This window comes from Amyelois transitella, chromosome 16 (assembly GCF_032362555.1).
Source record: "Amyelois transitella isolate CPQ chromosome 16, ilAmyTran1.1, whole genome shotgun sequence".
NCBI lineage: Eukaryota > Metazoa > Arthropoda > Insecta > Lepidoptera > Pyralidae > Amyelois > Amyelois transitella.
In genome coordinates this window covers 3,881,043-3,894,434 of record NC_083519.1, presented here as the reverse complement: position 1 = coordinate 3,894,434, position 13,392 = coordinate 3,881,043, and the positions used below count along the sequence as shown (strand labels likewise).

The following is a 13,392-nucleotide window of genomic DNA, read 5'->3' as shown; positions in this document are numbered from 1 at the left end:
TTGTCTGTCTGTCTGTCTGTATCTGACTGTATGATTAAGATTCAACTCGAACTTTACGCGGACGAAGTCGCGGGCAACAGCTAGTATTTAAATAAATTAATAAGTAATTTTGTTTCTGCAACGTGTACTTTTCCTGGCCTAATTACCCATCGTCTTCAATCACTACCTCAACAATAAATATTTTAGAATTAACTAAGGCCAATTTTGTAATTCCCTATTTCATATCAGGTAATGTAATTTACTTTGACTAGTTAAATTACGGTGCATTGGCGAAATTGAAATTAAAGTAATATCATTCACATTAATTCCCAACGGCTATTTGATAACCGGTCCAATACTGAAATTTTATGGATTCCTTAATTAAATTAACTACAAACTAGCTTTTGACAACAATTGATTCCTTAAAACATATTTAAAAAAAATGCAACAAAAACTCTTGTTGATAAAGAGATCCGCGCCCAATCTATAATCTCCTAATTTGATCAGTTATTTTATAAACCTTCTCATAAGTATCAATGACACTATCCTCAAAAACCACATCAAAATCAGTAGGTACATCGAAACGCGAGATTCTCAGGTCTAACTGAGATCCTCCTTTTTTTGGAGGTGGTTAAGATATCATATCCTATTTTATTTACAGAAATGTTTTGATTTCGTGTAGAAGAATTCTTGTGATTGGAAATCTATTTTTATGTTTGGTCCAACATGTTTATCCTACCTTTCGATAACATGTTTACGATTACGATTAATCGGAGATTATAAAAGAATTTATTTTCTTTAGTGTGTATTTTCGGATACGGATCCATAACAAATTGTAATCGTATCCATTAGATGTGTTTGTAAAAATTCGTTTATTTTCTTTTTCAAATTAGGATTATGTACAAAGGAATGGATTCGGCTTTTAAAATTAATTTTGAATTATGTACTTACCTAAACAGAAATATATCTTTTATGTTTCATTTTATTAGAATTTGAACATAACCTTATAAATAGTGGTAGTGCTTAGTGATTTAAGTAATTTGCTTTCGTTCTCTTCTATTGAAATAATCATCAACAACATACATACATATGATCACGTCTATTCTCTAGCGGGGTAGACAGAGCCACCAGTCTTGAAAAGACTGATAGGCCACGCTCAGCTGTTTGGCTTAGTGATAGAATTGAGATTCAAATAGTGACATGTTGCTAGCCTATCGCCTAAAAGAGGAATCCCAAGTTTATAAGCCTATCCCTTAGTCGCCTTTTACAACATCCGTGGGAAAGAGATGGAGTGGTCCTATTCTTTTTTGTAATGGTGCCGGGAACCACACGGCACCATCAACAACAATACGTTTCCAATAACACATAACATTTATTCTTTTCAACAAATGCCTATGCGATTTTTATTATTATATTTATATAATAATTTTTAATTCTGTTAACAAAGAAAAATATTTAATTAAATCGTGCTTTTTCCTAGTTTCATATACTTGTGATGTTATATTACAGTGATATTACAACTGTTTACATTTTTTTCATCGGTAATTCAGATCCGTAGCAATGACTAGGAGATATAAAATGAGGGTGTATTTTCCTGCAAAAATTAATTCCCGAATTACAATCTCTTCGTACATAAATTATCTGGACTAAAACCGTCTCGTACTTTTTCATAGAATATTACCATTTGATTACAAAGTGACTTCCTATTTTTTCATTAATAATAAATATTGTTTGATTATCCTTAACGACTATTGTGTATACCTATTTTATTAAAAGAATATTCCATTTATGAAATAACTGAATGGTTATAATTGAATTCTTCTAATAATACAAGATCTGTTGGCATCATTATCATTTTTTTTTTAGTTGGATGTCACCAACAAAATCTTTACAAAATTTTTTACAGATATTACTTACATTTCTATAATTGAGCCTACTAAGTTTTTACTTAGAAATAAATATCTTTTAATTTCCTATATTTTTCATAGAAATGATAAACGCTATTTACTTCTACATTCCTTCTTGCTAAATGCACTACATACAAACATTCATGACGAGAAGGTTATTTTTTTCCGACAGTACCCCCAAATATTGTGGACGTGGGAACCAGTGGTGATCTGGTCGCTAGAGAGGGCGACAATGCCAGTCTGTCCTGCAAAGCAGACGGGAGACCACTTCCAAGGATTCTGTGGAGACGAGAAGACGGCACCAATATTCTTCTGAGGAACGAAGTTGGGGAATTACACAAAGGTATGGGAATTTTTTTTTAATTTACTTATACATGTTAAAAATATATATTTGAAAAGGGTGAAAGAAGCACTATTTACTCATTATTTCAGGCAAAGGGTCAAATCTTTCAATTATTGAATTGAAAATGGTTAATTAACAGTGTGAAGGGGATTTTAGCAAACAAAATTATGTATGCCTATATATAAACAAGATCCTTTCAACGTCTCCCCAATTCTAGTTCCCCTCTAAAATTCTTAAATTACTACATCAAAATTATTAATAGCACCGTTATTACTTTATAACACCAAAGATATAGGTCGAACAGGCCACACGGCCGCTCCAGTTTGAGATCAATTTTATCACGATCGCGGCTCGTCAAACTTTACGATCAATCATCAAACGGTCAGATTATTATGGCTTCCGTGATTTCGTGACCATTATTTTGTTACAAAACAATGATTGCAATCACGCTCGAGTATTTATTGGGCGTAATTTCGAACGGGAGGCCGTAAATAAGCCAATAAGCAACTGACGTGAAGATGGGACGGTGATATGAGTTACGGCTTTATTATATCATATATATCTGGAAAATCTGGAAAATTCAACGTATTATGGCGTATCTTCACTGAAGACCGGCACGACAAATAACTGAAAAAACCGTTAACGAGAAAATGCTTGTAACACTTTAATACTGTAAAAAGAGTTTTAAAGTCACCTGTCAGTGTTTTAGTTTTTTCGAATCGAAAAAAATATGTAAAAATCACCTTAGTTTCAGTTTCTCCATTAAAATAATTAAATTTTACTTAGAACAAAAACAAATTCAAAATTTTTATTCATTATTATAAGACATATCAACATCACTTAATAATTGTCAAACCTTTTGGTTTGACAACATTTGTTGACGTAAAATAAATTACTTAAAACTAACTTTATTGCCGCTTCCAAAGCGTCAGTGCAAAAGAAGCGGTAACAACTGCACTACAGCATTTTCTTCAATAACGCCAACTTCACAATTATCCAAACTTAGAAATGTAATCGAGAGAATACATTGTTATGATTAATTGGTTTATACGAAATTTAAATAATAAAAAATATAATATGATATGGAATGGCAATTTTAAATAAATTGATGTACAGAGTGATAGTACACAATTTGATTAAAGTTCAAATCAAACTACAAATCCAAATACCTGTTGTTTGTACCTGTAAGTTCCTGCACCAAGCTCAAGCCAGATGTTTTTAACAAAAAAAACATTAAGGTAAGGTTGAATAGCGAGTAAATTGCGAGCAAAGACATAATTGAAGTTAAATTTAATTAACTGTTCTAAGTACTAGTAAACACTTTATTAATTACAAGTAAAGCTCCTTCAGACAACCTTTGAATTAATATAGTTATTTATTTAGTGCCTACACACCATTTCAATTGAAGAAATATAAATTAACTAATTGGATTTCTAACGGATTACTTTTTCTAAACTGTTTTTAGTATTCCTTTTTTAATTTGATTAAGTACTGAGTAAATTGGTTTTATGATAATTTAATAGTTATAAAAAAGAATTATTTAATTTTAAAACGAATATTTCAAATTAAGGACGTCCTGGTAACGGGTCAGGTCAAAAGTACCCGAAACCGCCGAGCTTGCATGAAGAAAGTTATGAATGTGGGTTAAAGCTAGTTTGACATAATTGTGCTCTTCTAATTAAATAACCTTAAAAATAAATTAAAGGAACATTTACAAAAAAAATCTTTTTCTCTTCCAAATATAAAAGTTTAAAAATTTTGCCTGATATTCGGCCTCGAATAAAAAATAACAGAGATATAAGTTGAAGCGTAAATATTTCATGAATATTCATAGAACTAGGCAGACGGCGAGAAAGTGAGTCAAATGGGGTAAAAGAGGTTCCGGAAGTTTTTTGTAAATGGCCCCGACACTTTCGATTTACGTGCCCTGTTGGCGCCGTAGCTACAGACTTGCTATAACTTAAATTTTCTCTTTGTCGGAACCAGCCGGGCTAACTCGCGTGTAGTATTTTTTGAAAACTCTTAAAAGCTTTAAAATTATTAGTCATCAATTTTAAGAGGACATACAGAATACGTGTTATTTTTAAATGTTTTATTTCTTCTAAACATATTTTTAAATGGAGATGTAATGATGTTTTTTTAAAAGATTATTATGGGTACTCTTAATGTAAGGTCACGTAGTTTATGAATCTTTACTATAGATGCCAAATTTTATTCCAAGAAAACAAATATATTTAATACTTATATTAAATTAGAAAAAAATAACATTTACTATTTTTTAAAAGTTTATTTGTAAAAAAAAAATATGTTAATTTCATCGTGTCAAAGACTCAAGGCACAGCGCGAGGAAATATGCTTAGGGAAATTTACCGCAAAGATGAGATGATTTGTTGAGAAAATATAATTTTGTTCACAGTGGACATGTTCATGGGTCCCAATCTGAACCTGACGAGAGTGGAACGGAGGCAGATGGGCGCCTACCTTTGTATCGCATCCAATGACGTGCCACCTTCAGTCAGCAAGAGGATTATGCTCAGTGTAAATTGTAAGTGATTTTTTCCAATTTCTCTTATGTGTTCTTCTGTTTTTTTTTTTTTTTTTTTTTTATTAGAGTAGCAATTGTAAAAATATTGCACACTTTATAACATCTTAAGAGGGTTCGGGACGCTTTAAAGCTAACAGCTGAGTTATAGATAAGACATATTTTGAGTTCTTCATTTGACTATTAGCCACATTAAAAGAATATAACGGTAAAAGATTTTAAATGACAAAAACAGTTTGAAGAGTTTAAAGTTGACAAAAGCCACTACGCCAAGGAAAATTTATCTATTATAATTGGTAAAACGCTAAAGCGTATTTCATTTCGCTCATTCTGAGACCGCACCTCCGATTTGCTAATTCCTTAAATTGTCTACCGTATACAATGTCACGCAGGTACAATTGACCGAAATCCAGGAAAACTTTCAACAGCCCTCGGACGTTATATTTAGAGATAGAGACAACAGTGTCAATAGACAGGTGTGAGTTTACTAACTCTAACTTTGTTCTCAACTCCCTGGTCGCGCCCTCAAAATACTCTACTTGTTTACTATGTATGCGAAATGTATGTGATGAATAAATGGTTTTCCCAAAGATTCTACTTATTGTTTTACACTTTACACGTCCTTCGTACTTACTTAATTTTAATATTGAAAATCTTGATGTCTCTGTTTACTTTATTGGTTTGGTAGTAAGACTGTTTTAATAGCAAGTAAATGCAAATTGTTTCTTTTTCTTTTATTTCTTACAATATAACCTGATTATAATGACAGCAATACATATATTTATTATTAGCTGTTATTTATTTTTTTATTATAAGATTATGAAAAGAGATCTTATATCAGGTCTTTTAGAAGCGACAAATATACATAGAACATGAAATAATGTTATTAAAATCTGTAATTCTAATTAAACTTTATTTTAGTTTATTATGCCCGATCGTTCAAATAGTTTCTTTCAGCAATCACTTTCTTATAAGATCATATTCTTATTTATCTACTTAATAGTGTTAAAAGCAAAACAAAGTAAACATTTTAGTGAAATAACAGACCAGACTATTATCTCCAACAGAGCGAATTCCACACAAGATTTACCAAATACTTGTGAAGTTAACGTCAATAGCCAGGTGTAAGTTAACGTAAACTTTGTTCACAGTTGCGCCCTCTATAGTGGTATCCACTAAAGTGATAGGTGTCCCGACAAGTTCGCATACAAGGCTGGAGTGCTTCGTTGAAGCGTACCCACACGCTATCAATTACTGGCTCAAGAATGGAGAAGATATGATTCTAACAGAGTAAGTTATTTTTTTTTCATCAAATACTTACTAGGTTTTGACAAATCACCCGTTTTCATTTTTCGGTTTTTGAAATAAAAGGGTGGTTTATAAAAATCTAATACAGTATTTATATTTCAGAGACAAATTTTAGGGTTAATTTTTAATGAAAAATTTCAATGGTAGACAGAGTCTATAATCTAAAAATATTCTTATGTTTATGGGTGCAACACGTTGGCCAAACTGGAGATTTGACTTGTTTCGGTTTTTCTATTGTTATAGTATTATTGTACAATACTTATACAATCAGACTGCAGACAAAATGTACTTCAACTTACTCTTAAACGTACCTTAACTATGCCTATTGATATTTAATAATAAGAAGTACCTAGTATGCTAAAAACAGAAACATTGTGTAATATTTTAAGCTCATTTTACCAACGAAAATTTATTACAAAATGATAGATTGTAATCGAAGTCGGAGCGATAATGAAGATAAAACAATTGTTGTCTTAATTCCCAAACTTGGATCGTTCAAAACAAAACTCACGAAGCATCAAATCAGAAAACAGGGAGATAAAATTAAAACGGCGTTAATTTTCTCGTCTTGCTTTGACAACTCATTTTTGCTGTTTTCTTTGGACGATCAAATTAATAGGAATCGTGTCCGAAACAGATGATATAATTATTTTCAGTTTAATTTTGAGACATGATTCAAAGCGTGATAAATAGGTTTAAGGGAAAGAATGTGGCGTGTTTTTTTAAACAGGGTCGAATGTAATTGCTTCATAATTTTCAATAGATATTGTAAATTGCTTTTAATTATGACTAGTTAATCTTTATAGTCGTAATGTCAATTATTTCTCCCGTCTTTTCGTGTACCCAGTTGTACCCTCCGCCTCACGTCACGTTAGACCCTGAGGTCCGCTGTATAAAGGTCAGAAATAAATAATCAGCAAGAGAAAGATAAACGAATCAAAGCTTAAATCAAAATGACTTAAGTCGTCTGAAGATATTTAATTACTAGGTGTGAACGTGGAAAGTCTGGGAAATGTATGGATTCATTAAAGTGTCATTCCAAAGCTTAGCGCGGCTATGCTTTAAATCTCTTACGAAATGAGAAGTGTTATAAAAGTTATGTGTCGGTCGATGGCATCGTAGTTTCTAAATGCATGGGAACTATTTCGATTCCGTTTTTTACTCTATAACCTTATTTTATGGAAATGATTTCGATGACACCATTATTTATTACCAACCATTTTAAAACCATGCTAGCATCAAATTCGGGAACAATTTTCCTGCAAAGTTGCAAAGATAAGACCCGAGTTACTACATGTACCTTCGTCAATTACGCAATTTTATTTTTGGTTGAATTAATTTTGGAATAAACACCATGTTTAAGTGAAACGAAATATTATTAAAAAAATTGTAGTACAATTTTTACAATGAAACATTTCAGCAGCCTTTTTATTTTTATAGTGACAAGCACGAGACGTCAGAAGATCGTATTTCATCATACCAGGCTCGACTAAGTCTCACTATATCGGACTTCAAGAGTGAGGATGCTGGAACCTATACGTGCATCACTACCAATACAATGGGGAAAGCAGAAGGAACTATCAGACTTTATGGTAGGATTTTATTTTATTAATTTACATCATCATTGATTTGATACAATTTTAAATCGATAAACATGAAGCTTTGCAGAATTCAAGTTCAAAACCAGCCAAATTTTCCGAAAAGGTTTAGTTTATGAATCTGATCAACTTTTAAAGAAATTGACGCGAAATTTTTGTTATCGTTTTTATCACACACATATTTATTATTAATGTATTTTATTTTGAGTGCCAGCTTGTCTTTACCACACCTTACAATTGTGTCTGAGGGTCTTTTACAGTAGTCCTCATGGTTTACAAAATAATAGTATTAAATTCTTCAGCATAAAAATGTACCTTCCTTTCACAGAAATTAAGATTACAACAACAACTACCACGACGACGACAACAACAACGACAACTACAACGACGACAACAACACCGCCCCCTACTACAACGGAGTACACGCCCCCGCCGCGTAAGTGCAAGTTTTAATACATAATACATTTTTACAAACGTACATACATGTAGTCACATCTATACCACTTGCGAAGTAAACAGAGCCAACAGTATTGTAAAGACTGGAAGGCCACATTCAGTTGTAAACGGCTTTATGATGGGATTGACAAAAGTTACTATAAATTATAAAACTTGTTACTATTCTCTAAAAATAATATCTTTTTGGCGTTTGCGATTGTGTTCTAACTAACGAGGTCACGAAGTATTTCTATGACCCAATTTAAAAGTGATCAACTCAAATAAGTGGGTACCTATTTACACCAAGCGACTTCCATGTCACCCCTGTGAGTCTAAACCGTGGAAACCTTATCTAACTTGAATAGTTGTTGTTACACTAAGCGAGTAAGCGCTTATTTTCATAGTAGATATGGCGGTTTTTTTTTAAGACGATACTTGTCGTAAAAATGTTTATCAACGCTAGAAGGATGATGACCGAATTTAATATCTTTACTTCGCACATATTTCGTTAGTTATTTCATAAGCTATTGTATTTTTACGACCGCAATAGTATCTTTTATTTCTTCAGAAAGAGAAACAAGTGGGAAACTTTGGCGGTAAATCTGACAACTTGGCGTTTAATAATTTCTACAGAGCTTCAACTATTTTTGTAGGTTTCGTGGTGCCGTTGCAACCGGCGGAACAAAAGTTCTATACACCAGATGTTACTACATACGGTGAGGTTATTTTTTTAAAATTTTTGCTAGTAGGTACCGGTACAATATTTTTAAGCCAAATGCACAAATGTAGTTTCGTATCCAGTTTGCGCTAGATATTTTGTTTTCGCATGTATAAAAGTGTAATACTCGAGTCAGAGTCTTTATGATGCCATTTCTATGTTTTTAATTGATATAGCTCGATTAAAAATGTCTTTACTTTTTCTTTTAACTTAACTAAGTTGGATTTGTTTTAACATTGAAGAAACCAAATTCAGCTAAAACATGAATGTATAGCCACCAGTTCTCCTGTTAGTACCACTACAGTTATTACATCCATTCCGTAGTTTTATAACACGATTGTAAACATCTTCTTTATATCCTCCTTTAATTCATATTTATTTTTTACAAATGTTCAACCTATTTTATTGAAAGATACCAAATTTGTTTAACAGTTAACTTATTCTGTAAACATATATAGACCCAAATGACGTTAATATTTTATTACGCAGTTACTTAAAATATAATTTTCTTACGCAGATACAATGCAAAATGTAATAGAACAGTCCGTCCTTGACAACCACTGGCTGCCGACTGCGGAGTCGACGGGATCCACCGGCCACCAAGCCTTGCCTCTCCCCACTCTCGCTCTTATTTCAGTGTTACCATATTTAACACGCGTATTCTCTAGTTTAAGCGCTTTCCTTAATATTAATAGAAATACCGAATTAATCCCGCAAAGTAGAAGATGATAGGTTATTAGTATGTATTTCCTGTCAGTTTGATTATGTTTCATTTAAATTAATGATGGCGATGTGCCTACATTAATTATGCAAATCTCTTTCCCTGCTGTTTAAATATTATTACGGTATTCGTTGGGTTGAAAATGTGTGTACGAATAGCAAAACAAGCAATGAGGAAGTTTGTGTTAATTTATTATTTAGTATCAATTAGTATAAGAATTAAATATACTGTGGAAGTTTTGCCTGGTATAATCTACAAATAACAAAATATGGCCTGAAGTAGAACATACCGCAATGTTTAAGGTTTTTAAGAAACTTGAAAAACGTAATCTCCGAGATCAAAATTTTGCATACATTTTTGTCTTTGTTTATTGTTGTTATTTTTCTAACGAAAGTAATTTTTTATTTTCATTTATATCAATTGTACTGAACTATATTTACATTGAAATGAATATTCAATTAATCATACGAAAGCATATCAACAAAATGTATAAATAGACTCCCAATGTAAATAATACAGTAGATGTAAAAATAAAAAGCGAAAACGAAGATTGACTAAATATTATTTTAGACTATAATTTGGCCTTAAGTTTATTTCTAGAACTATGATAAAATAAAATAATATTGTCCATAATTTTATATTCATTCATAATTTAATGATCGATGTTCGAAACGGCACCTAACCTCGAAAACATTATTTTTATGTTATTTTAGTAAATTACTTTTTGATAAATTATTACGTTATAAAAGAAGTAATACTAGTAATTCTGACAGAATATTAGTTTTATATTTGAAACCGCTATGTATTTTTCAATCCATAATTTGTAGAGGGCAAAACAATTGTAATGACAATACAACATTGTTCATACTACAATTGCGTCTCAACATCCGACAGTACAATTTTGTGGCATAAAATCTTTTACCATCATAGATTACTTTTGGTCAGAACAAAATAATAAATACCAAATATTGGTATATTTCTCTTGTTCATGCCGAAACCTGACTCTTCTTTGTAACTTACTGATTTATTAGAAAATTTTAATCTTTACATATTAAGATTTTGCTGTTTTAATTTGATAAGCGTTATTTAGTTTTAGGGAGTGTTATGTAAATATTGCAGGTAATACAAATAATTATTAAATTTATTACGATGTAATTAGTTAGGTAGTATTTATTGATTATAAATATATGCCATGAAATAATTAATTGTACATAATAAAACTATCATTAAACAGATGATTTGTAATTAAACATTTTGTTTTTATTACCTTTGAATATAGCGTGTTTGTTTTATGAGTAAAGTACCTAGATCGGTTAGCTAACAAACTATGTTTGCTAACCGATGCCATTACGGTGATCCCTCACCTCACACATCGTAACGAAACCTGCACATTCAGGCAACTGGTTATTGCTGCAGTGGTTGCGGAGTTACCCAATCCAGCGCGCAAAAAACGCGCATCTAGGGCTCCCCTTCATAAGGACGTAACCAGGAGTAACGACAGAGGGAAGATGTTCTAACAGCATTATTAGGTACTCACCATAAAATTATTCACGAAAAAGACTACTTATCCAAAAGTTACAACCTACTTGTCCACTTAATTAAAGAATATCTGAACACTGAATGCATCATTCTGGACCCTCTGTACTCGTATACCCTCTTATTGTCCCGTCTCGCCCATACATCTCATACCTTGGTAACTCTTTGTCATGCAAATACAGGGTTGGAGATAATTTACATGGTAATTCATTTATTTGTGAACAAAATCGCACGGGTGCCTATTTAGCTGACCGTAAAAGTGAGGAGGACCGTTTATAAATCTGTTATGTGGTGTTTTGTAAGTAAATTTGTTTGAGAGATTGACTAATAAATAAGAATACTTGACTTTTATTTATTGTATTATTATAATATTATGTTAAAAGGAAGACTTTGTTAAAAAAACACTAACACGTGCACGCATGCACGCAATCTAGATTATGATTTCTATTTAAAAACACACATATTTTGTTATAATGAGGTAACCAAAGCCCGTAGTCACAAGCCTCAAACGAAGTATGTACTTAATTAAAAAAGTTAAGTTACAACAATACAATTAAGACTAAAGAATAGTTACAGGTTGCTAGTTTATTATCCAAAAGAAAAACCAAGTTTAGCCCTACCCTTAATTGACATTTAAAATATCCGCGCAAAGAGCAGCATGAAAAAAATATATGTAAAACACTTTATACATAGTTTGACCAAAAAATTATTTCTATTCAAACATACGAAAACATCTAATAAACTGATTTTATTGACGGCACAATGGACCTTTGTTTCAGAGTTATTCCTTCTTTGTTACTCGTGCCTCTTGCTTGCTTCTTACGAGAGATATAATCAAGAAGTTCTAATCTTCTTTGCTTTGACTGAAAACCACACAACCAATTAATGTGAGTTATACATACAGCCAATTAGAATTACGATGAGTTGTAACAATTATATAGAGAATATATTCTAAATGAACGTAATTTAAGCTGTAGACTGAAACAAGTTTATTAGAGGGAAATTAAGTTTTATAAAGTCATAACAGTCTTAGCTGACTTTCTCCGGCTTATACCATAAAAACCAAAATATTATCATTAAATTTCAATTAAGTTGGCGCGAAAACATCACAGCTCTGTTTTTGCTTAGCGTCTCTTAATAAAGTTCGCGCCGTTTCGCCAAAGAAAGCAAACAACGAAGGTTTTGGGAACAACGATTTATAATAAACAATAACACCAGAGTTGTCACTTAGCAATCCTTTGTTTAACGAGAAATGCAAGCTCCATTAAGGAATCCATCAATTTAATTGTTTTTATTATCATTATTATCCCCACTTTTTTTGTTCCCATATCTGTTGTTCAGAATTTGAATGTCTTGATTCGGTTTAATGAAGACTTTTCTGTATAAAACTTCATCAGTTTTCTGTTTAATATCTTTGAAAACATTTAGAGCAACATTAAATTTATCATAAGCCTATAATAATAATAACAAAGTATAGAATGGATATCAACACACACTCGTATTCCAAATCCATAAATTTGATGGCACTAAAGTACTTTTCATACACATTTTTGGCATCTTCTTGCTAGCGTATCACCTCTAGTAAATCATATTATTTTAACTTTTCTCTTGATTGACTTGAAGCAGCACACACTTGTACACACTATGTTTAGACAAAATTACAAATAATCGATCCACGTAATTGATAGCTCTACTCCCTTATTTAGATTTATAATTGCCGCCTCTGCAGGCGAATCAAACCCACATTTGATCGCGGTAAAAATTACACTGAATGAATGTGCCAAATGTATCTATTCCCTCAGTCATCTTTTACGTTTCCATTGAAAAGAGTTGTGGGTGAAAATATTCTAAACGGCTCATCGGTTGCTACTTAATAAAAAAAGAGACAAAATAGAGATGTTAACTTGGATTGATAACAAACATATTTCAGCTTCTTTCTATGCGTTTTATATATACGATTGTAGGCAAATGAAGTTGTACGCATCTAACTACGCATTCGAATCACGATCCGTTTACATTTATCCGAGTCGTGAACAAGCAGTCCTAAGATGAGAACCATTTCGAGCACAAACACAGTGAAATCTACTGCATGGAATTGACTTCCCATTTCCAAATATGTGTGCATGTTGACTATCTTACTATACCGATTTTTCTGACACATATAACCATTGAAATGGCTTTGCCTTTACAAGTCAAGTTGGAGTCAAGGCTTTGATGTATAACAGCTAAGGGAGAGGCAATCGAATTTCGCCGATTTCTATCTAGATCTTATGTTTCAATACAAATCATAATAAAGACATTTAAC

The 13,392-nt window shown here is 31.9% G+C and overlaps 1 protein-coding gene across 1 annotated transcript in view; it reads left to right on the top strand.

The window, feature by feature from the left end:
- Positions 1-10,664, top strand: part of LOC106129642 (lachesin) — a 52,904-nt gene extending 42,240 nt beyond the window's left edge. The window contains exons 5-11 of the mRNA XM_013328245.2: positions 2,059-2,229; positions 4,646-4,774; positions 5,923-6,061; positions 7,520-7,671; positions 8,006-8,113; positions 8,766-8,828; positions 9,348-10,664. Coding sequence (XP_013183699.2) covers positions 2,059-2,229; positions 4,646-4,774; positions 5,923-6,061; positions 7,520-7,671; positions 8,006-8,113; positions 8,766-8,828; positions 9,348-9,559 — 974 coding nt within the window. The 3' untranslated portion in view covers positions 9,560-10,664. The remainder of the gene's footprint in view (positions 1-2,058; positions 2,230-4,645; positions 4,775-5,922; positions 6,062-7,519; positions 7,672-8,005; positions 8,114-8,765; positions 8,829-9,347) is intronic.
- Positions 10,665-13,392: the final 2,728 nt, after the last annotated feature.